The sequence below is a fragment of the Artibeus jamaicensis genome, unplaced genomic scaffold, assembly GCF_021234435.1.
Source record: "Artibeus jamaicensis isolate MK-2021 breed Jamaican fruit bat unplaced genomic scaffold, CSHL_Jam_final scaffold_537, whole genome shotgun sequence".
NCBI lineage: Eukaryota > Metazoa > Chordata > Mammalia > Chiroptera > Phyllostomidae > Artibeus > Artibeus jamaicensis.
Window position 1 is genome coordinate 16,677,051 of NW_026522047.1, and position 27,700 is coordinate 16,704,750.

Genomic DNA, 27,700 nt, shown 5'->3' on the forward strand with positions numbered 1-27,700 from the left:
TTAGGATCTTGGTCTTTTTTTCTTGCCCTTATGTAAGGCCAAGAGAGAGGTCTTGGTTACCCTGACAACCTCAAAGTGGACTCCTGGGATGTCACCAACAGTATGACCTTTGCTATCAAATGCAGCCACCGGAACTTCATTGTTTATCATGATACATTTCAAGCAGCCACCATTGGGCAAGAAAGCTGTGTTTCATGGTGTTTTTGATCAGCTGGACCCTGACGCACTTCCTGATGGGAGAATTTGGCTGTTGGGCTTCAATCCTCACTTTTTCTAGAAAAATTCCATTTACATGTGAAGTGCTTCCAATGAGGTAGGCCTTCAGGACTGTGCCCAGATGGGCTTTCCTGTGCTGTTTGTCATGCCACAGTTGGTGTTGGTGGCTGTGGAGCATCTTGGCAGTATAGCATTCTTGGCACTTTCCTGTTCTGCTGGTGTGGTGGGCCCAAGGAAAAGATCTAAAGTACTCTTTTTAAAAATCATGATAAAATACACATATCATAAAATGTACCACCTGAACCATTTTCAGTGGAGAGTTCAGCAGTGTTAAATATATTCACATTGATTGATCTACAAGCAATCTTCAGAACCTTTTGTTCTCATAAAACTGGATTATGGTGCTTAATTTCGTACATCAACTTGGCCAGGCCAGAGTGTCAGCATACTTAGTCAAATATTATTCTGGATCTTTCTTTTTTTTTTTTTTTAACAATTTTACTAAGGTTGATTAAAATATTACAAATTTCTAAATACAAGCAATAATACTTGCAAACTTTTACTATTAATCAAGCTGACATTTTGGCTAAGAACTAATACATCCTATTTAAAGTTGTAATTACAGAGCATTTTTATGGTACTTTTCTGATACAGAATATATTTATCCTTCGGTGTCCATGGGGGATCGGTTCTGGAATGGATCTTTCTTTGAGGGTGTTTTTGGATGAGATTTACATTTAAATCTGTAGAGTTTGAGCAAAGTGATTGTCCTCCATAGTGTGGGTGGGCCTTATCCAATCAGTTGATGGCCTAGATAGAACAAAAGATTGACTTCTCCCAAGTCAGAGGGAATGATGTCATCAGATAACCATCAGAGTTCAACTGCAGCATATGTTCTTCCCTGGGTCTCCAGCTGAATGGCTTACCCTGCAGATTTTGCTGCCTCTACAGGCCCCCTCCTGGCAACCTGGATGGCAATGCAGGCCTGTGCCCTGACTGGGAATCGAACCAGTGATTTTTTGGTTCACAGGTGATTTTTTGGCACTCAGTCCACTGAGCCACACCAGCCAGAGCACTACTTTTAATTTTGGGGGGAGCCATCAGGCTGTTTTCCACAGTGGCTGCACCATTTTACATTTCTACCAGCAGCGGATGAGGGTTCTAATTGGCCAGGATCCTGGCCAATCACCTATTTTTTCCTGCAAAAATAATCCAGTAGGGACCCAGAATAATCTTCAGAATTTTCTTCATTTTTGTTATGGAATAGTATTTTATATGTGCGTGTGTGTGGAGGAAATGCTGATATAGATTTGATTTTAGAAAATATGTTAAAAATCGCTACATACATAAATTAGGGTGAATCTCCATGATATCAAAACAATCATTTAGAAGCAAAGAATTCTGTCAAGAAGTTGATTTGTACTGTAGTTGCTAAGTGACTGGAGTGGCAGATTTTATTGTTTAGAATTTGTAGACAAGCACCCTTTTTGGAGGTTTTTCCCCATGAAATGTACATAGATCGTTACGATTGTGACCGAGTCATTTGGAGAGGTGAGCGTGTTGAAATCTGGGGGGAGTTCACACTGGGAAGCAGGATGTGCGGATGGGTGGGACCTGGCCCGCCCAGCCCCGCACACGTATTTGGTTTGGCCTGCACACTTGTTGGCACACACGGCGTTTTTTAAAAATTTGAATTAGTTGACAACTTTTTAAGTGGACAGATTTCATGCAAAAATCTTGATTTTTAACTTTTTGGGAAAAACAAGCTGAGCTGGCAAGACTGGGCCTCCATTCCCACGTGGCAACAGTTGGCTGGAGCCGAGGAACAGCTGCCCTTCCAGCCCGGGCTTGCGTGGCCCATTTCCCCAGGGTCCCGCCCTCAGAGACTGGAGGACTCGCGGACACCCAGGCAGCCGACTTCTCGGGATTTGCCAGGAACCACTTACAACTTCCTGTCACGTCTGGTGGGATGCAAGGCCTGTGGGGGGCTCTCAGGGCTTGCTTGATTGTTCACTGATTCTGATTCTTCATGTCCTAAAACTGTTCCAGATCCTGTTCTTTCTTTCTTGGTGGAAAAGGAGACAGTAAGACTACAGCCTTAAATAAATGAAATACAAAAATAAAAGGATTTAGATGATGCAGAGATGGGGAACACCTTAAAAAATGATAATGCCAATGTAAGTTTTTATTAAGCAATAAAAACTTTAGCCTTGTGAACTCTTTTTCCTGTGTAAGGAAAACTGAAGGAAAAAACAGCACCCAAGAAATGTTTCAAGCCAAGCCTTGTTTTCTCTCTTAATACAAGAGAGAAACAAGGGGCAAAAGGTTGTCAGTCATCTTATAGTGGCAGAATTCTTGAGTTAACAGATAGAAATAGATACAGAAACAAGGACCATATGGTTGGCTAGATCAGAGCCAGTGTGTGTGTGTGTGTGTGTGTGTGTGTGTGTGTTTGCAAGGCCACCCAGAGGGGGAAAAATTCAACTTATTGTGTCTCAGCATATTAACAACTCCCTTCTAATTACTTAGGCACTTGGAGAAGTTCTGTTTTCACTTTCAGGTGATAGCGAATAAAAAACGTGTTTAAGAAAAATGCAAACAACTTCTCTCCTCTGTCTCAGTGGTTGGTTGACCGGAACAGGGAGGTCTGCCTTAATCTCCAACCCAAAACAAGATTTCAGGAAAAAAGCTCTTTACACCTCTTCTTGCAGAATATTTGCTTTTATCTCATTATCCAAAGCAAGTCACATGGTCAAGCCCAGAGTCAGCCTGTGAAGGAACTAATTAATGGTGTGGATTTCGGGATGTGTGATTTCAAGACCCAAAACTGTTCTGGCATGGGAAGGTGGAATCTGGGTCAGCACTTATTCTAGGAAAATACATAGTAGTTGATCCTTAGAAAATTAAATTTTGGCATTTTATTCTTTCTATTAAAAATTATGTTCACAAGAAAATGCAAGAAATACAGAAATTACCAGAAAAAGAAAAATCACCCAAAGCCCACAATCTAATAAAATCTATCCTTAAACTTTGGTGTGCATGATTCCAGAAGTCTTTTGGTATATTTTCCTCTGCACTTAGAAGTGGTTGTGAGCCACTCCGAAGTGTCTCCAGAGGTGGTGGAGGACAGCAGCCTGGACTGAACCTGCATCGTCCCCTACTCGCTCAGAGCCTGTTTCTGTACTTGGAATTCTTTGAACCGTGTGTCTGTTGGCAGTGTGCCTTGACTCGCCAGAGTTGGAGAACTTAAGAGAGGTTGGAGAGAAGGGGAAGAGGCAGTCTATGCCTATTTAAAAAGTTAGCAAGAGAGAAGATGGGAGTGACGACAAAGCCATCGAGAATGGAGAGAGCAAAGTGTGATTCACCGGTGGAGACTTCCTGCTGCAAGCAGGACTGACTTATCTACCAGGCACAATGTTGGGGGCCCACAGGAATTTTAGGGGCCCCTGAAAATGTGTTCATTCCTCTAACATCAGAAGAAAAAGCAGTAAAATCCTAGGTCAAGGGAAATGGTTATAATGTTATGGTAGGTCTCCTTATCACAACACCATCATAAAGTATAGTTTCCATCTCCTTTCGTGGAGAAAGTGACCCATGAAGGCAAGAGTGCTGCAGGCCCACAGAAGTCACAACGTGGCCCTGGATCCAGTGGCATGTCCCAACCTACTCCAATTTATGAAAACATGCATGTGCCATGCAGTCTAGGATTTTCGCCACCTATGGTATTACTACCCCAACTTTACAAATGAGGACTCTGAAAGCTGGGTTGACATAGGGAGAGAGAAAGTGGGGGAGATGACTCCCCAGAAGTCCTGATTTTTAGTTCAGTGCTCTTCACAAAATGCGTTGTGGGAGGCAGCAGATATGGGGTAGAGAACAATATGGAAAAGAACACAATAGAAATTAAGAATACGGAAGGCTTTCTAACTGGTCACATATTTCCTCAGGGACCAAATTTCCTTCCTGAGATGACATTAGGTGCTGAAAAGAAGATTTAGGCTGCTCAGGAGAGCAGGAGGGAAAGAGGGAAGACACTGCTGGCTGTTGGGCTGAATACAGCCTCACTGGCAATCTACAGAATGGAAAAAAATGTTCCCAAACCTTACCAGATTAAGATAATTAACCTGGTAAGAGGTTAATATCCAAGATATATAAAGAACTCATACAACTCAATAGCAAGAAAAATAAATAATTCAATGAAAAAAAATGGGCAGAGAATCTGAAGACATTTTTCCAAAGAAGATGTACAAATGGTCAATGGGCACCTGAAATGATGTTCCGCATCATCAATGATCGGGAAAATGGAAGTCAGAACCGCAGTGAGATATCACCTCACACCAGCAAGAATAGTTATTCTCAAAAAGAAAAGAGATAATAAGCATTGGTGAGGATGTGGGACAAAGGGAACCCTTGTGCACTGGTGGTAGGAATGCAAATTGGTGAGCCGCTTAGAGAAAATAGTGTGGAGGTCCCACAAAAAATTAAAAATAGAACTGCCATTGATCCAGAAATTCCACTTCTGGGTATTTAAACAAAGGAAACAAAAATGGTACTGAAGATAAATGTGCATTGAGATTCATAACTGCACTGTTTACAATAGCCAAGATGTGGAAGCAACCTAAGTGTCCAAAGATAGATGAGTGGACAAAGAAGTTACGGTATAGGTGCACAATGGAATACCATTCACCCGTAAAAAGAAGGAAATTCTGCTGCTTGCAACAACATAGACTAATCTTGAGGGCACTGTGCTGAAATGAATTAGAGTGAGAAAGACAAATACCATATCATCTCACTTATATGTGGAATCTAAAACCACAGAACGAGCTCATAGATGCAGAGAATAGTTGGTGGTTGCCAGAGGAGGTGAGGGGGCAGGGAGGCAAAATGGCTGGAAAGACTCTAAAGGTACAAACTTCCAGTTTTAAAATAAACAAGTCATAGCATGGTGATTACAGTTAATAATCCTGTGTTGCATATTTGAAAGTTGCTAAGGGAGATCTTGAAAGTTCTCATCACGAGAAAAAGTCCTGTAACCATGTGTGATGGCAGGCATTAACTAGATTTACTGTGATCAGTTTGTCTCATACACACACACACACACACACACACACACACACACACATATATATATATACTGTGTCATTATATTGTATGCCTGAAAGTAATATAATGTTATAAGTTAGTTATACCGTAATATAATAGATAATTAAATAAGAAATTTTAGGAAAAAAACGATTCATCAAGTGGGTGATTATTAGATGTTTCACTTTTCTTTATAATCAAGTTCCATAATAATAAAGAAAACACTGGAAAAACAAGGTCAGTTTGGGCCTTTGGCAGAAAATGAGAGCCTTTGAAAGAAATTTGGTAAAATTGCTTGTGGCTGAGTTGCTACTGTATTTAAAAGAAGGCTGTGATAAAATTCAGTAATGCGTTAGTTTCTTAACTGATGAATATGTGTTTCCTAAAAAAATCTCACTATTGCTTTTGTTTTTTTAAAACATAGATGCACATATGTCTTAATATGTGTACATGTGTGTATATATATATACACACACACACATATTGTGTTTTTTTGCTATATTATCTAGAAAGGAATTTTGCTCTGAACTGGAACTTGTGGTTTGAGGATACTGCCCAATGAGTCCTTGAAGCAAAAAAAAGACATGATCTCATGAGCATTATCTTACACGTTGGCTCCATTATTCAGACGTCTTTATGTTTCTTGAAACAGCAGCCTCTGCCTCCCGGAAGGCCCACTGAGGACCATGAGGTGACTAACCCCCGATACAGAGTGAGCAGCGGGGCGTGCCTCTGAGAGTCAAGTGCTGATAACCGCACCTCAGAAACTCGCCATGCTGGAGTCCAAGACGGAGAACATCCCAACGTCTAACTCTCCAAATACAAAGCATCCGATAATATATTAAACATTGATCTGGACTAGCATTAGCCCATGATCCACTTGATGTAGATCTAAGGGAGCCAGGACATGAGTTAACTGACAACTAACACCGTACCTTGTCTGCCTCGTTAGCTGCAGGAGAGAATAATGCACAGGAAAAGGTGACGTCATGATGGTCTCACTTTCATTATTCTCTCCCAAATGAATAACCTTCCACACCAAGGATGAGCTCACTCACTATTAACGGAATAACATCTGGTGAGCGAGGGCCCCCAGCTGAACACGCTGTTGGCGTGGGACTATATTTAACCAGCAGAAACCCAAGCATTGTTTCATGTATCACATATGCAGTTCAGCTATATGGTGAAGAAAAATTTAAGGGGTAAGTAAATACTCCTAAAAGTATTTTAACATGCAAGGTTTTTTCCTTATGAAGCAAGGCATTAACCTGTTCCAAAAAAGATCCCAGGCTATTATTAGAGTGGAATATCTTAAACATGTGGCAGATGCCTTGTCCTCTTTGGCCAAGGCTCAGATGCTTGCCATAGCTATCTAAGTTTAAATTTCAAATCACGGGTAGGAATCTCTCTCCTTCAATTTCCTTTCTCATTCTTAATTTCCAGGCAGGCCTGCCACACTGACAATGGTGAATTTCGCAGGGTAATCTATCTAATAGGTTTACTGTAAATGATGAATCACTCTAGTATTTAAATCTAATGAGTAATGGTCTAAGTCAATTTTGTTTTTACAAATGCAGCATAGCTAAGGTCATCAGTTAAATGTGCTAGTACAGAGAAATGTCGATGTGCAGAACACATGGCATTTGGTTGGTCCCCATGGCCGTGAAATCGGGAAGCTGGAACGCTCTGGAATCCGCTGTGTGCCAAAGCCTTTAGAGGGACTGCTCACTTACAATCATGACATTTGGGGGAGAATTTCTTTCCATCAGGTTTAAGGAAACTTCCTCAAATGCAGTCATCTCTCATTGTACTCTTGGTAAAATGTAATAACCCTTTGTCGTGAAGAGGCTAACTAGCCATTATTTATTTAAAACGTGGAAATAATGCCTGTTTTCTGAAGAAAATTTGAGAAATTCAGAGAAGTACCAAGAAAACACAGTTCATTCTGATTCCAGCCACCCAGACATTTTTGTGTATGTTAGTCTTTTTAAATTGAAGTACGTGTAAGCGTTTTCTCATCTGAATTATTCTTCTACAATTTCTAAATGGCCATTCTAAATGGCCATCATATTATATCATGCAGCTACACCATGATTTATCAAACCAGTTTCCTATTGGGCCCTTAGTATGCTACTGATTTTTTGCTATTATAAGCAAAACTGTGGTAAAAACTACAAAGCTGAATTTTTGCTCACATAGGTGATTGTTTCCTTGGGGTGTATTTGCAGAAATAAAACTCAATCAAAGTGAACGTATGTGTTTAAGGGCCTTTGTGAGAGAAGAGGAGATTCTCTGCACCAGATGTCCCTGAGGCCAGAGATACAGCCCCAGTCCCTCTGGCCCCCAGGGTGTAGACAAGAAGGCTGGAACAATGGGATAACAATGGTGCTTATTCTGCTAAATGACTTGCGCATGTTACTTTGTTTAGTCTGTACAAGAATCCTGTGACATAGGGTAAGATGGTGAAGTCTAGACAGCTTGCAAATAGAGAAGCCAGAAGTGGGACCAGATTTGCTGTCTCCGAGTCCACGCCCTGAGCCACTGAGCTACCCAGTTTGTTCCAGGGTTATCATCCCCTGTTCATTCCTTTGCGAATTCTCTAGGCAGTGGGAGAGTCACTATGCACAGAAGACACAGCGGTGAACTGAATAAGCTCCTTGACCCCAGGGGTTTCCTAGATGGGTGACAGACAATATACAGACTTGTACTACTTAAAGATAGGGGTACATTCTGAGAAAGGCATTTTATGTGATGTCACTGTTGTGAGATCATACTAGAGGGTGCACCTAGCTAGCTGCTCTACCCCACTGCACACCTAGGCTGTAGGGTCTGGCCTAGTGCTCCTTGGCAGTAAGCCTGTAGAGCATGTTCCTGTGCAAAACAACACAAAATTAAACCAAGAGTGAGAAAATGGGGGGGGATGGGAGGGAGGGGGGAGACGGGGCAGGGGGGGTGGGATGGGAGAAATAGATTTTAAAAATGTACTTGAAAAATAACTAAATAAAATTTGTTAAAAAAAAAGAGTGAGAAAATGATGCAATATTTATTTATTTATTTAAATTGTTGTTCAAGTACAGTTTTCTGTCTTTTACTCCCATCCCAGCCCACCCCCCCCAGTGCTCCCCACCTTCCTCCCATTTCCACCCCCCTTAGTTTTTGTCCATGTGCCTTTTATACTTGTTCCTGTAATCTTTTTTAATAAGTAGAAGCAGCACACCAAAATAATAATAATAAAAGTATAGTACAGTAAATGCATAAATCAGTTACATTATTGTGAAGTATTATGGACTGTATATGACTATATATGCTGTAATATTATACAGACTGGCAAGTTTGTTTACACTGCAAACATGTAATGTGTTGCATTATGACACCATGACTTTCCCAGGCTACAACGTGACTTGGTGGCAGGAACCAACATTGTAAATGAGGTCTGTCCTTGAGCGAAATATCCTTATGTAGTACATGACCATAACATCAGGTAGCAAGCTCTGTGAAGAAAGACAAAGCTGGTGGAAAGGGTAAAGGCTGCCAAGGATCCTATTACAGGTGAGGTGGTGGGAGAAACTGTGGATGGAGCGAGTGAAGCTGGGATGTAGGGAGGACAAACTCTCCGGTTGGAGAAGCAGCAGCGTAAAGGCGCTGGGGCCAGAAACACGTTTGGGAAACTGCACAGAGCTCGTTGGGGCTGGAGTGCACCGAGATGTGGGAGAGACAGTTTGTCTATGGGATGTCCCGGGAGGGATGAGTTGAGGCCGCGAGGCTAGCGCAATTGACTTGTCTCTGCAGTCCCAAGGAGGTGAGATGGCTGACCGTGGCCAGCCAGTTCTCCTGTTCCCCATTTGGCTTTAGGTAGCTAGGCACTTAGGCCACGGCATTAAAACCCCAGCCCTTCGTGCCCAGGAATGGCTCACACTGCAGTACGCATTACCCGTCCACTCCACACGAGGCGCTATGCCTGCACCCGATCCATGGCTCACGTCAGAATAGAAGACAGTTTTCTTTGGCTGAAATGATCCCGTGGAACTGGGAAAACAGCCATTCTAAAGTTCAAAATGATGTAGTTATTAATCATGTTAGAGAACAAACACATCTATCTGCAGACCAGCTGTTTCCTGCTGTCATTTAAAGTCTCCAGTCCCACATGTTCTGCTACAGGAAGGAATCTAACTTCCTTTCGATTCTGCTGAATGTGTCTTTTAAAATGGAATTTGGGGTTAATTCATTCTACACGATTAAAAACCTAAGCGTTCTAACAGACCAGTTTCCAAGGGGCTGGTAACAGTATCATTGCTTGATGGGACTCATTGCAGCAAATGAACTGGGTTCACAAAACATGTTCTTCAGGCTTAAGAGATTTGAAGTAAGGTGAGAGCTTTTATTGTTCCACTGTTAGAACCTATGAAATTTAGTGCAAGAAAAAACTAGAATGCTTTAGAAACGTCCAGTTTCAGGATTTAATTTATTCCATGTATATTTGTGGGGAGGGGTGGGGAGGGCAGGGATATTCACTGCTAGAGCTGGTCATAGCCTCCCTGGGCTGCATGGGAAATTCTTCATGTACTTACTTGGGTGGCAGGTGCATCCTGAGGGCCCAGGGAGACAGAGAAAGAACAGTCATAGCTCCACTGTGGTACAGTAAGTGCCTGGAGAGTAAACTGGGACTGTGGGAGGGCAATGAGTGGAGCTGTACGGTGATACAGCTTCAAATCTTCTACAATGTTGAATACGAGCATTGGTCTTTGTGAACTTTTTATCTCTGTGATGTGAACCCTCTTTCACTGTCCCAAATCTTCGGTAAATGTTACGATACACATAAATGCCTTGTGTGAGTGCGGGACGCGAGACAGCACGTGTCCTGTGGGAATCAAGGGGCTGAGTTCCATGGTTGGGGGCATGCGGTGCAGAATAGGGAAAGTGCGTGCCACCTGGCAAGATAATCGGTCATTTAAACTAATCATTAGAAGCAGCATTCAGAGCCAGAAAACACCAATGAGAACGTAAGTCCTCTGGGAATCCCCAGAAATGTGGGGATGAACATTGGACTTTCACTGGAGAAATATGAAATGGGCGTTTGAACCACCTTAAAAGACAAAGGGACCCATCTGACACCTGGGTTACATGTTAACGACTGTTCTTTCTTGGAAGTGCATCATTTTGGTTAAGGTATAAAATGTCGACATTGTGGTTGCTCGTCTCTTAGTGACAACTAGGCTTAAGGTCTAGAAGTTACCCAGCTTTCTCTGGTCTGGATATTGGTAAAGGCTTCACTGGATTCCATATTTCCCAGTATTTCTTGATTTCTATGGTCTCGAAGTAGTTCTTCATAGGACTGGATCACAGGCTTTGTGAACTGATACAACACTGTTTTAGAGGTTATGTGCTATTATGATAGTCCCCAAAACACTCGTGGCACAGTATCGGGAGATATCTAGCTGGGGGCGGTTGTTGAACATGCTTCCCTGAGTCGGTCTACCCAGTTCTTCACAGGAGATAGGCCCGGGGAGGTGGCAATGGCTCATTTTATTCTACCATGTCTTTTTTATTAGTTAGTTATGTTCATTAGCCCCACTAGATTGCAGACGGTGACTATGGCCTGTTTGTAGGGGAAGGAGAATATCTGAGATAGTGCTTTGTATATTGTAGGACTTACAATAATAAATGATTTAAATTGATTTGAAGATGGTCACTTAGTTGACTTTCTTTTACAAGAGGCAAATAAGTTCTAGCCTAGTCCTGTCTGCACCCTTCAATTGCCATATTATCTAGAGTACTTAATAGCTTTTAGCATTTTGAAATAATACTAAATTAAATTACCTTCTTACTGAGCATCTCAAGGAAGCAATATCACAAAATCTTACAGGTGGCAAGAAATCAAAGATACAGGTTGTTCTTTTGTGAGGGGAAACATCACAGTGGGGCATTTGCCCTTTAGGAAAATTCCTGAAGCTTTTATAGCGATTTCCACTCCCGCTTAGGAAGTTAGGCTATTTTAGGAAGAGAGTCATGGATGGGCGGAGGGCAGTCAGCGTTCTGGTGTTCTGACCGCAAGAGTCCGCTCTGGAGAAGTCGATACTTCAAAAATGTCCTGCTTGACTAACAATGCACAACTCCGACCTTTTCTTTTTGAGTTTATTTTACTCTTCCAGCTTTGTTGAGATAGAATTGACTCATAACATTGTATAAGTTTAAGGTATAACATGATTTGATATATGTATATACTGTGAAATGTTTACCACAATGAGGTCAGTTAACATATCCATCACCCCACATAGTTGCAGTTTGTGTGTCTGTGGACAACTGCCAAATACACAAAACAGTGTTATTAACAGTAGTAATCACGCTGCATGTCCATTCACATCCCCAGAACATATTCATCATATAACTGAAAGTTCGCACCATTTGACCACCTTCATATCCCTACCCCTTAACCCCCACCCTGACCCTAATCTACCCTCTATTTTTGAGTTTGGTTTTTTAGATTCCACTTATAAGTGAGATCATACAATATTAGTCTTTCTCTGTCTGATTTATCTTACTTAACATAGTGCCCTCAAGGTTCATTCATGTTGCCACTGTGAAAAGATTTCATTCTTTTAAGAAAAATATTGCATTTTTTTATACAAAGGGGAAGGGAGGGGAAAAGAGAGGGAGAAAAACATCAGTGTGTGATTGCCTCTTGTGTGTCCTCTACTAGGGACCTGACCCACAACCCAGGCATGTGCCCAGACCAGGAATCAAAGCAGCGACCCTCTGGCTTGTAGGCCAGTGCTTAGTCCACTGACCCACACCAGCCAGGGCATGTTTCTTCATTTTAAACATATAAGCATATCTCCTCAAATCTACACATGCCAGTTAACTAATCCAAGAAGTGTAGTGTCATCCTTGGGTGCGAACTCTGGTAACTCATCAAGTGCTGCCTATTTTACTCCTAATTGTGTCCATCCAGTCTTCGCTCCCTTAGAATCCCATAGCAGACTCCCACTGCTTTCTCTCTATCTGGTCCCGCTTTGGTCCAATCCATTCTGTGTACTATTGCCAGAAAGGCGTTTTCTGAAGCACAAACCTGATCATGTAATAACTGTCTGACTCACAACTGTTCTTCTAGTGGCTCCCCAGTAGCTTCAGGGTACAGACCACATTTTGTTTATTTTTAGTGACATTTCCCACTTCACCCTTCCTCATTTGAAACTCTCTGCAGGTCTCCAAATATGTCACGTGCTTCCTTACTTCTGGGCCTTTGCATATGCTGTCCCCTTACACCTGGCTAACTCCTGCTGTACCTTCAGGTCTAACTTTTGACACCAGTTTAATTGGAAACTTCACCTTGACTGCCAATAGAGGTGCTAATGGCCCCGCCTGTGTGCTGTCCTAATAGTCGGTTCTTAAACCTATCTCGGCATTTATTTCAGTGTCTTGCAATGAACAGTCGATGGGTCTGCCTCTGGAGCCACACTGCAGGCTCCTTGAAAGTGGGGCTTGTGACTTACTCGTTTGATCTTCCATGCCTGGAATCAGTCTGGCACGAGATAGTCACTCAATAAATATTGCTTGGAGAAAAGATGGAAGGATAAAAAGCTCTCAACTTTGCCCTCCTCTCTCTTAAGAAGAAGTGATAGGAATATTTATTTACTCTGATGTCAGCCTTCACAGAGCCCGCTGAGCAGTAAAGTGAACGAATCAGGGCTCTCTGACTAACGGAGATGATGGAGGTAATTGCGGTGCCGGTGGAGGAGCCCATAAATAAGATGGATGAGTCATGGGTGTGTTCCTGGTATGGATGCTGAGGAAATGGTCTCAGCGTGCCCAGCAACACTCTCAAAATTAAGACAAATTTCAGTGCTGGCTGCTTGAAGTGTTTTCTGGTACATACATTTCCAAGCAGCACACCTGGCAGAAAGATAGTGTCATAAAACTGTACTTGATTGCGTCGGACAAGTGAACTGTGCTTCCGGTAACTTAGGCACAAAAGTTGCATTCATATCCTCCTTCATCGAGGTCTGTAGTGGTGACTAATGAAGACATATCTGGGACGGGTGTGAGTCCAGGGCAGGGTGAGGGCCTAAATTTGGCAGCTGAATACATGTCCATTGACCTTTTCAGTAGCTGGCAAACTCTGTTTTGAAAACAGGTTTGATCTTTAAACTATGACTAGAAAAATGGTAGCTGAGTACAGCTTCCCACCCACTGTCTCACTCCAAATAAGACCACAATGTCTCTTTAAAAAATGACAACCTGTCCTCTGAATAGACAGGCTCCACATGACAAGTAATTTTTTAATTGCCAGAGCCTTCATTTCAAAGCTACTGTGTCATTTAGGAATGGAGTTCTGCTGTGAATATAAAAACAAAAACAAAAAACAAACCCTCTGGATAAATAGAGGCTGAAACAAAGCTGGGCTTTGCTTTTCACATAGGAAGTTCAGAGGCAGGAAATTCAGAGCTGGTAAAGAACTTCCAGAGTGCCGTCAGGGCTGTTGTGGGTTGAATTGTGTCCCTTGCCCCCGAAAGATGTTGAAGTCCTAACCCTCAGTACCTCTGAGGGTGACCTTATTTGGAAATGGAGTCTTTACAAAATGTAATCAGTTCAAGATGAGGTCACTAGGATGGGCCCTAATCCAATACGTGTGGTGTCCTAATAAGAAGAGGGAAATTGAGATAGAGACACACAGGAAGATGGCAGAGATTGGGTTAGGCTGCCACAGAATAAGCACACCTGGAGGCAAGGAGGGGTCCTTGACTCCAGGTGGCCCTGTGAACACCTTGACCTCAGACTTCTAGCCTCCAGAACAGTGAGAGAACCAGTGTCTGTTGTTTTCAGCCACTCAGTTTGTGGATCTCTGTTACGGCAGCCCTAGGAAGCCCTTATGCCTTCCCGCTCATCTCGGTCTGCTGCCTTGCATTCACATCATGGCTGCTCCACCTCTAGGACTGAGTCCAAGTTCCAGGCAGATAGAAGAGAAGGGCCAAGGAATAAAAGACACCTGTCAGGGGAGACTACCAGCTTTGAAAAGAGCTTTACCGGAAGTCTCACTCAGCAACTTCTGCTACCATCTCGTCATCACCCCGTTGGCAAGGGCGTTTAAAAATGCAGTATTTTAACAGAACACAGTGTTGGTGCACATGAAGTCAGAGTTCTCTGTGTCAGGAAGAAGGGGAAATGGACATTGAATGGACACAAATAGTGTTTTAAACAGTCACCCCTTTACTAAGATAGAGAGGTTCATAAATAATGTTAGGATAGGGTAAAAGTAAGAGATCCTAAATTAATACAATTTCATGTGCTTCTCTCTAAAAAAATTACAGAATTATAGATAGTGAAGAGCACATTTAAGGCTGTCCAGGCAAACCCTCTCATTTATCCGTGAAGAATGAGTATCAGAGATGTGTGAGCGGTGTGGCCAGAGTGAATAGAGCTGGTTACTAGCAGGGACCTTGACCCTCACACAGGAGCATCTGCCCTTGTACCCGCATGAGTAACTAACCAGCCATCCCATCCATCTTTAGAACTTAAAACCTTAATAATTTCTTTTACCAAGATAAGTGCTGATACTCCACTACATGCACGAAAAACACTGACCCAAAGAGCTAAGTGGGGCATCTACTCACTTTGCTTTTTATGTTTTATTTCCAACTGTGAAGCAGAAAAGGAAAGTTGCAGCCCTAAAATATAGGGGCAGCAGCTTAGGAGATGATAAATATTTGTGTAAAAAAACAGAAAAGAAAACAAAACAAAACCCCCAATAATTTTCACGTGAATCAGTCTATTCAACTTTGTTTATTCCATGGTTAGATTCCTAGACTAAGAAATTAAAAATGTAAAAGTTCTGCTGAATTTAGAGCCCCCCCAAAGGGTGAGGAAAGTAATTTCCTCACACCTTTCCAAAACAAGCTATTCGTTAAAGTGTTGAAGTTTGCACAGTGTCAGGCAAGACCTTTCAGATTAATGCATGTCCTTAAAATTGGTCTTTTGAGTGTTGGAAATTCAGGAGACTTTGCGATTAATGTATAAAAAGTACACAACAAAGTTAATGGCACAATCTGAATAGTGGGAGGTTTATGTAAAACATAACATATTTATCATTCAGATAAGATATGATGTGTGCATTGCATTAACAAATACACTCTGCACACAGAGTGGTCATGTAATGAAATCTAATCTGCTCCCCAAGAGCAGCAGGATATAAACCTATCAGCTAGGTTAGGAAACTGGGTCACCACCCTAAATCAGATGTTAGTAGTAGTTTATGGTTCCTTGCAGCACGATTTTTAAACCAATCCAATGAAACTTGCCTGGAAAAATTTGCTTCAGACTGATATGTGCTCTAATACTCAGGGGTGCTCTTCTCTGAGTCATTCTGATTTTGGCTTATATTCTGCTGAATGAAGCATTTCCTTAGAACAAGGATCATGAGACAACCCTAGGCTAGCCAGAGACTGGGATAGGAAGACTCAAGGAGAAAAATAATGATCAGTTTGTCCTGGATGTAACTTTGGTATGAGATACTTCTTCTGCACATCTGCCTGGGCAGTTTAAATGTTTTTTTTCCATTGTATTTGTTAATAACACCTTTTAGAGGTTTAATATTTGAAATATACAGAAGAGGAGGCAGGGAAGGCTCTCCTTTATTTCTGCTCCTAAACCCACCTTTCTTAAGGCAAATAATGTCTATTAATTTTTAGTGTGTTGTCATTATATTGTATTGATGTATTTGTGTACTTACTATGTATTTATCTACTCTTAATTCTAAAATTTCTAACATACATAAAGTTAAATAGAACAGTGAAGTGTTAATAGTCATCCCTTCATGGCCCTTTTTCATTCCTCCCTTGGATTTTGGTGAAGCATATCTTAGACATCATATTTAGCTATAAATATTTTATTTTATGTCTATCAAAAATAAGAACTCATTTTTAAAAAGCTAAGTATAGTACCAATATCATACGCCACCAAATTAACAGTAATTCCTTAATATTATGAAACACAGGTTTCCAACCTCCGGGCGGTGGCCTGGTACTTATCTAGGCCTCTTAAGAACCTGGCCACGCAGCAGAAGGTGAGCGCCAGTGTAATGCACTTGAATCATCCCGAAACCATCCCCTGAGCCCTGGCCTGTAGAAAAATCGTCTTCCACAAAATCAGTGTCTGGTGCCCCAAAAGTTGGGGGCTACTGTTATAAAATGACCAATTGTCAAATGAGCCAATCAATGTTTACATTGGTGTGAATGTCTCAATTTTTTTTCACAGTTGGATCCAAACAGGATCTAAACATTGCATTTGATTGATATATCTCTTAAGTGTCTTTTAATCTATAGGTTCACTTTTCCTGTCATTTTTTTTTTTTGCCTTACAATTTATTTATCAAAAAACCTGGATTTTTCACACTGTGGAATTTCCTACATTCTAGATTTAGCTGGTTGCATCTTGCTAGGGAATTTTTAAAATTCTGAACATAAAACAATTGAGTAGTTATTTTTTTCAGTTCTGGATTTAACTATTCAATACTTTTCATCTTGCCTGTATACAAATAATTAATTGGTAACAATGAAAGTTTGAAAGAATTTGCCATTTGACACACACCAAAATTTGGGGGTTTATCATCTCTTCTCTCCTTTCCTTGCTCATTTGCTTCCTTCCTTTCTTTTGTACCCTATATCAATTCACCCCAAATCCCACTGACCTCCCTTTCAAGATATAGCCAGGATCCAAATACTTCTCATCGCCTCCATCTCTACCCCCCGGCCCTATCTACCAACATCTCTCACCTGGACTATGACAACAGCTTCTTAATGCTTCTCCCTGCTCCCCTCTCTGCCCTCTTTACCGTGAGAACCAGAATGATCCCAATGAAACCCATATCACTCCTCTGTTCAGAACCCCCAAGGACTTCCTCCTTTGCTTAAAGAAAAGCTGAAATCCTTACAATGGCCTACAAACTCCTTTACCATCTGCTCCCTACTTCTCTTCCACCTTATCTGCCAACCACTCTCATCCTCTCTCACTCTCTGGCCACACTGGCCCCTTTGTTTTCCTTCAGCGCATTGGCCATCCTCCTACGAGTTGTTTCCTTCACCTGCAGCCTTCCTTCACCAGCTGTCAGTGTGGCCTACAGCTCCTTAATTGTTGCCTCTTAGGTGAGGCCTCCCTGACCACCCTGTTTAAAATGGCAGTTTCCACCCCAAAGCCTGCATTTTCCATCCTTCTTGTCCTGTCTTGTTTTTCTTCATAACACGTGACACCTGTGAGAGTACTATGTGACTTATTTGGGTGTTTTTTGTTTGTCATCCTCCATTAGAATGTAATCCCCAGAATGCAGAGACTTTTGTTTGTTTTGTTCCCTGCTTTATCCTCAGTGCCCAGAACAATGCCCAAGAGACATTGGTTAAGTGAGTAAATTTCAGACACTCAATGAATCTTCCTACTTTCTTTTGCACAAAACATTTCTTTCCAAATTATGCCTTCCCAGAACATGTACAGAATGAAGCTTATAGTACTTGAGAGCTGGCCAACTAACCCTGATAATTACTCTGTCCATACTCATTTCTTAGGTAGAAGTAAAGTTGCTTTATTTGTTGTGCAAAGTGGATACTTGTTCTGGAAATATGACCACTAAGGACCTGTTTTGGTTGTACTGTGTCCCTCAAATTCATATGTTCAAGTTCTAACCTCAGAATGTGACCTTATTTGGAAATAGGGTTGTTACAGAACTAATTAGTTAAGACAAGGTCATACTGGAGTAGGGTGGGACCTTAATCCTATTTGAGTAGTATCCTTATAAAAAAGGACACTTTGGACACAGACACACATAGAAAGAGATTATCACGTCAAGACGAAGGCAGAGATCCACAAGCCAAGGAGTTCCAAAGACCAGCAGACCAGCAGAACCCAGGAGAGAGGCCTGGGACAGTCTTCCTCAGAAGGAACTAGCACTATTGATGCTCTAATCTCAGACTTTGAGCCCTCACAGCTGTGAGACAATACATTTCCATTGTTTAAGCCACAGTTTGTGGTACATTGTTATGGCAGCCCTTGGACACTAATGTAGGCCCCATGGAACCATGGCATCTTTGATTTTGTTTACAAGTGGCTCACATAGTTGGTGAAGATGAAGCCCTCAACAAATATGTGTCGAATGAGCAATGGGACAGTGATGCCACAGGTCTGCTTCAAGTTGGGCAAGGAAGATGGGAAATAAATCATCATGAGCTTTAATTCTCACCAGGGCAGCAACCACATCATTTAATTTTCAGTTGCTGACACCGAACCTACTTTTCAACACACATTTGTTGAACTAAACTGAGTATCAGGCAGAGTAGGTAGCTTTACGTCAAGCTGGTAATGTTAGGTGGGGGAGCTCGAGTGGGCTGGTGCCCCCTGATGCGTTCATGAACTTAACCCACTGTCCCGATTTCACACTGTCAGCAGTCCCAGTGCCAAAAGATGACCGTGGTTCTGCGTTGTTACTTGAATTTGCTTTATTTAGATATATAGGTATACAGTATGTGATCTTTAAGATATATTTCTAGTACTATTAGCAGGTACAGATTTATTTTTACCTACAATCGGGTGGTTCAACATTCCTTCAAACTCATATTTGTTATTCTGTTGTTAAATTACTATGTTGCATTTCTAAAAAATCCACTTCAAGGCTGATATGAACACAAAACCATTCTTTCTTTAGAAGGACTGTTTGAAGCCACAGTAGGTATTCCTAATAGGTTGCCTTTCTTTCTTGGTTATTTCACAGCAGAGAAGAAAATAATGCTGTTGTTGTGGATTGAAATATCGTTTTAAATGTCATTGCTATTAAATGTCAAGGACATAGAACACCAAAATAGTAGTGGCAAAGATATAGGATAAAAGTAATGGGATCCAATATGATATTTTGAAATATGCCTACTCATGTGAATTCAGAATGAGTGTAATTGTCTGGACAACTCAGGTAAAAATTTTTTTCCCACCTGAAATACTTTTTTATAAAGAAAACATAAAAATATTTTAATGCCCGAAATTTTCAAATGTCTCTATGATCTGTCTGTGGTTGCTGGAAGGGGCCACATATTCCTTGCTTGCTCCCCTTTGAAAGGTGAGCTCTGGTCCTTCTGCTGTTGACCCTGGCAGACCAGAGTTGCTGAACCAGCCTGGAAGCTTCAGTCTGCTCTTCTGAGCTGTCTCCAAAGAAGACATGGGTAGCCCCAAGGCTACCATGCCAAGAGGAGACCCAAGGTAGCATGCAGAGAAGATGTGGGGAGAGGCAGAAGAAGAGTGGGAGGATGACCGATTGATCGAGGGAAAGAGAGAGCTGGCCAGGCCCCTCTTCCCATGTCTCCCAGCCCCCAGCTTTTTGAGTCACCCCAGCTGAGGCCCCAAACAATGTGGGGTGAAAGGCAAGCTGCCCTATTGTGTGGTGTCCAAACTCCTGACCCACGGATAAGTAAGCAATCATAATAAATTGTGGCTATAAGCCACTAACGTTTGGTGTAGTTTATGTCTTGGTAGGGAACTGGAACACTATCTTTTAAGTATAGATAGTTTCATGTTCTGTCTTATAACTTCCTAGGTGTTCTCTTTGTGGCATCCAATAATACCTCCAGTCTTCAAAATTAGAATTTCTTATTTAATCAATCTATATGCCTAGTACATACTGATTAATTAATTGTTAGTCATTAATCAACTGTTCAAACTAGTGTGCGGTGGACCTGAAGTAAAAGGTGCCGAAGTCCTATTTTGTGCACTTTTTTTCTCTTGGCATTGCATGCGCAATGAGGCTCACTAAGTTCGTTTTTTAAAAATTTGTGTCTCAGCTCACGGAGATTTTTAAAAATTAGTATTAGCAAAAAGTAGACTTCTTGTTAGCACCAACAGGATGTTAAAAACATTGCTGTTGGCCCTGGCTGATGTAACTCAGTGGATTGAGCATGGGCCTGCGAACCAGACAATCGCGGTTCAATTCCCAGTCAGGGCACATTCCTGGGGTGCAGACCAGTTCCCTGCAGGCCAATTCCCAGCAGGGGACACACGAAAAGCAACCATACATTGATGTTTCTCTCCCTCTCTCCTTCCCTTTCCCTCTAAAAGATAAATAAATAAAATCTTTAAAAAAATAACAAAAACATTTATAAAAAAAACATTGCTGTTGGCTTCTGAAAATATAATATAATATAATATAATATAATATAATATAATATAATATAATATAATATAATATAATATAATATGTGTTTTCATAACTACAATTACTAACTGGACTTTCTACCCTCCTTTGTGTGCCTACCAGAAACTATATAATATGCCTCACAATTAGTTGTTTGGCACATTTAAAATTTTTTCAATAAATACTATTTATTACCACCCCTCCCTTTTTTCTCTTTTTCTGCTATGACATATTTTTACTTTTGGAAATCTAAGGCCAGTTTAAAACCATAGTCGTACACACCTCTATTTGAACCATTGCAAAAGCAACTGTTTTTGTCGCTGTCAGTTGGAGAAATCAGAAGTGTAGTATATTGTTGGGAAGGAATTGGAAGTTTCCTCTAGTAATTTGCATTTAAAGGGCTTTTATTAGAAGCTTCCACAGGAAGGCAATTCATCTTCTTTTAAAAGAAAGAGGTTTAGCACATGAAATCAAATTGACTATAAAGATTCACTCTCTACCCCCAGAATTATGTCCGACATATGGTAACAACTGTTCAATGTGCCAACAAACTGGGTATTTGTTTTCATTGAGTTTAAACAAATTACAAACATCCACAGGAACATGTGAAAAAAAATTCTCTTTAGATGAAGTCAGTTGTGCTCCGTATGCTAAGGGTCCCTCTTATTAAACGAGCTCTCACGCTTTGACGAAACAAAGGGGTGAGGAAATTCTGCACCAGGCAAATTGCTGTAATTTCACTTGAATATGCATTAAGTGGTAGAAGAATACCCAATTACTCCATGCCTCTTAAAACGGTGTAATGAAGAGCTTACTTATACATGAACTGCATGTCTTATGTGAAGTTTACAGCCCTGATCTTCAACTGCGTTTATTTTCAATCACAAAACCACTAGAGGCTTCAGCACAAGTTATAACAGGGGACACTCACGAAGTCTGAGATTGGCATGTGGGCTACGCTAAGAGGCAGGTTTAAGTCTCCACAGCTTCCAAGGAGCTTTTTGGAGAGTGTGACTCAAACAATGCTACGAGTCACTCCAACATTCATACTCAGAAATGACTGTGAGACCTTTAGTAGGGACAGAAAGGATTTGGTGGGAATGCATCATAGTTCTTTAGGCCTCCTCAAATTTTGATTCTGCACTTCACAAGATAAACTGCGTTGAGACCCTGGGGAGAGATGGTTGTGGGGAACGTGTCAGGCTTTCAGTACAGAGGTCAGCATTTCACTCACTTCATCACCGATATGTTCAAAGGAGATTTATTGAGGCATTTCTCCCCAATTCTGAGATAAAACAATTGGCCCAAGTTCTTTCCTTTTAAACACCTCTTTGACCTGGAGAGCGACAATTCTCATTTATCTAGAGGCACTATTAGAATTGCTCTTGTTCTATGAGGTACATTTGGATGGTGCTATTTGTATTAGTTCTCTGGAGCAAAGCATTATATATAGTTGCAGGGCCATCTACAAAGTGACACAGGAAATTTGATTCACAGTGAGGGCAGCTGATATAACTCACTCTTTTTTTTCTCATCCTAAAATGGACAAGCTTTTGCCAACCTCTTCAAATAGTCTTTAAGCCCCTGCCTGAGTTAGTTCCTGCCTCTGTAGCCTGACTGATTGCTTGGCAGCGGCTACGTGGGTGGCTTCGGAGATGCATTGAGGGCTTTTATGTGGTTTTTTTGGGGAGTTGATGGGCTGTTTCAACTGCCTTGTCTTTACAGGTAGCATCTTAAATTTGACTGGCTTTGATGAACACATCTTTAGTCATCCTAGAGGGATATTTAGTGAACATTCCTTATGATATAAATACAAATTTGTCTTCTTTACCCAGCACGGAAAATTTTCTGTCTCAGAAAACTGAAAAAGACTTGGAAGACTTAGGTTGTGTCTCAGTTTAATGAAGAAGAAGCCAACAAAAACATCATCATCCTTACTGCATTCAAGTCCCTAAATGTTCTATGACTTACAAGATAAAAATAAAAAAGAAGACAAGACATTTATTTGCACCTGCCAGGTTACTTGACCTTGACCATGCACATCATTTACTGCAGAACACAGTAGATAATTCAGTCTGGCAAGCCAATAATTCCTTCAGCACGTATTGTGTTCTAGGCACTGTGTGAGGTCATCTGGTTACAAAAATGGCTAAAACATGTGTTGCAGGTTGGGTTCTCTCAAGAGCAGAAGCTGAGATGGATTTCAGAATGCAAAACTTTTTCACCCTGTGAAAACCCAGGAGGGTGACTCCTGTGAGGGAGAGATGAAAGAGGTGGCACTGAGCAGAGAGGGTCATCAGAACATGATGAAGACATGAGAGTGTCTCAGCCCAACAGGATATTCCAGAGCAGACTGCCCATTGGAGGAGGCCCATGTTATACCTCAGTGTTTGGCTGGGGGCCACCCCAAGAAGAGTCTGGCCTCTCTGACCATTGCCTTACCCAATCATGAGCCAGTGTCTTCTCTGAGGGAACCACCTCTGTCCTCTTGGTCAGCAAGGGGGTGCTGAGCAGCATGACTCCTTGTTTGCCACGCTCCACCACCTGTGCCACACGGATCCACTTCTCCATGATATTTGGAAACAGCTCCTCACAGGCTCTGGAAGACCTCACTTCCTGAGGGGAAACTTGGATGGAGGGAGCTAGTGAGACAGAACAGAGGCCCCATCTCTGCAGTTGCTCTCAAGGCCACAACTGTTCCCACCCTCTTCCTCCTCCACTCTCCATTCTAAATTCCTTTCAGCCTCAGCTACCCTCTCTGTTGGTCTTGGCAGTTTTTGTGAAGAGTCGACTTCCTATTAAACAGAAACTGCTCTGGCCAGGCTTGTTGCATCTCTCCATTCACGTGGGCAAAGCGTATGGAGAAGTACTCCTATTGGGTGACCTGGGTGCTGCACATGCTCCTCCTGTCTTTCGTGTGTTCCAGAAAGCTGTCTTCTCCTGCTGTTCCGAGTCAATTACTGCTAATAAAATGAGGACTCCCCTTCTTGCCCGCTGGTTCCTGAAAACAAAGATCCCAAAGTGCTCCGGGGGCAGCTGCAGCCTGTACTTACTTCAACGAGAGGCTTGCTGTGCCCCCTGGTGAGCACTTGCCCCTTCGGGAAGCAAGGGCCTCTCAGCCTGCAGAGCCCAATGGTGTCGTGGAGACAGGAATCTACAGAACACCCCAGTAAATCGCTGGGAATAATAGAAAGTGGGGCCAGTTCTACATCCATAACTTGCTTCCACACCGACATCTTCTACCTGATGGGAACACAGTGCCATAGAGAGGTCTCTGATTCAGTAAGTGTCAGGTGTCCCAGAGGATGGTGCTACATTCTCAGAAAAGTTACTTCTGAGCCAATGCTTCAGCTGTCCCTTTAGCAGGCTGCTTGTTACCCTAACCAGCCGGCAGCCAGGTGATGGACGTGGAGTAGCATGTGGTATGACTACTTGGTTGATGTTTTTGCATGGGCTCGTGTTTTCCCTCCTCTATTGAGAGAAGGTGGGTTCCCTGGTTGGATGTTATGTTATGTGGAACTCCCTATCTGTAGATCAGGCATTCCATAAATTCCCCGGTAATGATGCTTCCCTGTGGGCACAAAAGCTAAACCCATACCAGGAATACGTGTCTCCTGTGAGAAGAGAGAAAAAGCTGCTGGAATTTCCAAGGTATGAGATTCCCAATAAAGTCAGCTTGCTACCCGGTGGCTAGTTGGTCTTTTTGTGGAACACCCACATCAGGGGCTGGCTTAGCTTACTTAGATCTCCAGTGTTGGGAGCTTGGACAGTGGCATTAGACATGACTGGACATTACTAGCTCCATTGGCCTTGGTTGGTGGGAATCATGCTCTTGGGCCCACTCTTAACCTCTGTGTCAGCTGCTGTGGCCCATTTGCGCAGGTGCTTTGCCAGGCCTGTAGTAAACACAGATAAAAGCTAGCGAACATAAACTGGCCAACTTCTTTTGTCTCCTTGATTATCTACATACTTCACATGCAACTCTGGATACTTATCTCATTCCTCCACCTCAGAATTCCTTGCTTTGAAGATTAAATTCCAAGCTTTCAATCCTTTTGCTTTTGGGTCTCCAGGTAGCCAGACAAGCCACTTTCTATTCTAAGCCTCTATATATACTCCATCTCGGGCTGCTGCTTCTTCCATACCAGGTGCATGTGACCAAGTACACCACTCAGGAAATACTATACCCACTGAGGAGGTTTTTCCTTTGCAATTGTCTCTCAAGGTCACTCTGGAGTGGGGATGTAACACAGCAGCCATTCAGTGTTTGGCTTGCACATGCTGAACCGATTCATCTGTAAACTCAGCCTGGGCATTTCCCTCCTCTTCCCCTTGATCACACTGGACTCCCTTTCTCCTCCCTGATACAACCAGAGGTTTAATCTGGGGGTTAGATGCTGATGAAACTGTGATGGTTCACACGGGGGCCTGGGCTCCCTGCTTGTGCAAATCACTGTGCCCTCTGAGGATCAAGCTTGGATGCGTGCTTCCCTTTTATGATGGGCGGCTGCCGAGCCTTTGTGGCTTGAAGTTTGGCAGCTTCCATGGGCTCATGTTGTACAGTTTGAGGTGTCTAATCACTCCGGTACTCCTTGATCAATCATTCCATCTCCTACTGTGGCTCTGCAGTACACTAAGAGCCACTTTTCAAAAGCTGTGTATATACTTGTCCTTTGCAGATGGAATGGTACTGTCTGAACCCTGGGATTGGCGCTGGCATTCTCCCACTTGGGCTTGTCATAAACTCTTCCCTACATCTCCTTTTCTCACTGATTTCTCTAAAATCATGATGCTTGCTAGACTATATGGCCCAAGCAGCAGAGTGCTGCACGCTAGACCTGCTGCTGAGCCCTGTCTTGCTCTTAATCCCCCTCAAATATGGCAGCATTCTGCATTACCTTGTTAACAGAATGAAGTAGTGTTCCTAGGTGTGACATACGGTGCCCTGGAACCTAAAGAAGCTTAGAAAGTGTGATGCTGCCTTCTCTCAGTAGGAGATACTAGATACAGCAATTGCATTTAGAGGGAATAAATGGGTATTGAAAGCAGGGATGCATTGGCCCAGAGAAGGGGTGCCTTTTGCTAACACAGTTGTAATCCTTCCAAGCCTTTTTCAGTCTTGGCTCAATTACATCCTCCTCTATTTTTTCGTAACTTTAGAACACAAGCCTTTCCCCATGTGACAAAAAGCTGAGAAACATTTTGAAGCAGAAAATCGCTAGACCTGGGCACAACTGAATATAATAAATATGAGAGTGACGAGTCAAAAATAACTACAAGGTTTTAAGAGTGTTGTTACCAATATCACTGAAAGGGAGGGCAGGAGGGTCCTGGAGTGGGGTTGAATAGTGTCCCCTCCCCAAATTTATGTTCATCCAGAATCTCAGAATGTGACCTTATTTGGAAATAGAATCTCGAGATGAGGTTGTACTGACTGGATTTAGGGAGGGTCTGAAAGCCAATGACAGGTATCCTAATTAGAAGAGGGGAAACACACAGAGATGCCAAGAGGAAAAGGCCACGTGATGAGGGAGAGATTGGAGTGATTGGTCTGCAAGCCCCAAAGTGTCAAGGACTGTGGGAAATCATCAGAAGACAGGGCGGAGGGATGGAACGGATTCTTCCTCAGAACCTCCAGATGGAACCGGCGCAGCCGCCATCTGGTTTTCGGACTTCTACGTTACCACTGTTCTAAGCCACTAGGTTTGCAGGAGTTTGTTACGGCAGCTATGCAATACTTATTCAGATAATTTACCTGCAGTTTATTAAGAGTTTGCTCTGTTTACTCAGGTTGAACTGTGAAATTGTCAATATTTGACTATTCAACCTAATAGTCTATAAAGCTAACTTATTTAATTTTCTCCCTCTCCCTCACACACACAAAACCACTTTTGGGTGTATGTTGGCAACAATCTTTTCAATTCAGGTTTATTATCCTTATATCACAGACAAGGAAATTGAGAGACAGAGAGGCTAACTCATTTGCTCATGGTCTCATAAGTCAGTCAATAAGTCACCAAACTAGAAAACAAACTGAAAATTGTCAGGCCCTAAAGTCCATGCAGTCTACTTCTGAGATTCTCAAATTGTAAGGTGTTGAAAAATAACCTAATGATCTAGTTAGAATGTAGATAATTATTCAGTATGTCTGGGATAGGGCTTGAGATTCTGCATTTAAAAACATTTTTTATTGTTGTTTAATTACAATTGTTCCCATTCCCCCCACCCCCATTACTCTCTCCTGCCCTGTCCATCACCCACATACAATCCTCCTCCCATTATCCTCATCCATGGGTTCTTTATACATATTCCTTAACTTGACCTTCCCTTTTTTTTTTTAAGATTTATTTATTTATTTATCTTTAGAAGGGAAGGGAAGAAGGGAGAGAAATATCAATGTGTGGTTGCTTCTGGTACACCCCCTGCTGGGAACCGGCCCCTGCTGGGAACTGGCCCCTGCTGGGAACTGGCCTGCAACCCACGAATGTGCCCTGACTGGGAATCCAACTGCGATCGTCTGGTTCGCAGGCCCACACTCAATCCACTGAGCTACACCAGCCAGGGCTTGACCTTCCCTTTCTTTCCTGTTACCCACATCTCCTTGCCCTGAAATTCTGCATTTCTAAGAAGCTCCTTGATTATGCCAATGTTTTGATGTTCAGCCATGCTTCGAGTATTAAGTGAAAGCTTCCTACCTTTCTTGACATGTTATCATTGATAATGTGATTTCTTTTGGAGTCATAGTTGTGAGTTCTAGTCATATCCAGGCAAAGTCACAATGTACATGGTTGAAAATAAGGGGCTGGACTACTTTGGAGAAACGTATGTTGCAGGCATAGATTTAGAAGTTATTTGTGGGGGAAAAGGGGAGGGATTTACAGGAACTAGTATAAAGGACACATGGGCAACAACTAAGAGGGGTGGAAATGGGAGGGAGGTGGGTAGCACAGGGGGGTGGGCTGGGACAGAAAACTACTTGAACAATAATTAAATAAAAAAATTAAAAAGAAGTCATTCGCAAAGTGTAGATGGTAGAAAATGTGAATGAATGAGCTTACCGAGAGACAATTAATTCCATTTAAAAAAGGGTTCATAGTTCATTCCTTTCTGATGGGACTAATTAAAAAGAAAAGAAAACCCTCAGTATTCTCTGCATAATGATTAAATAATATTTTTATTCATAATGTACATTCTCAAAGCAGCATTTTAAAAGATCTTAAGTGGATGGGTTTAAATGCTACAAATTAA

General features: G+C 42.1%; 1 protein-coding gene across 1 annotated transcript; it reads right to left on the reverse strand.

The window, feature by feature from the left end:
* On the reverse strand, positions 1-27,118 carry LOC128626330 (40S ribosomal protein S23-like). The gene is given in 5 exon segments (XM_053658295.1): positions 1-190; positions 192-428; positions 8,114-8,169; positions 22,895-23,068; positions 27,044-27,118. Coding segments are annotated over 5 exon segments (732 nt in total).
* Positions 27,119-27,700: the final 582 nt, after the last annotated feature.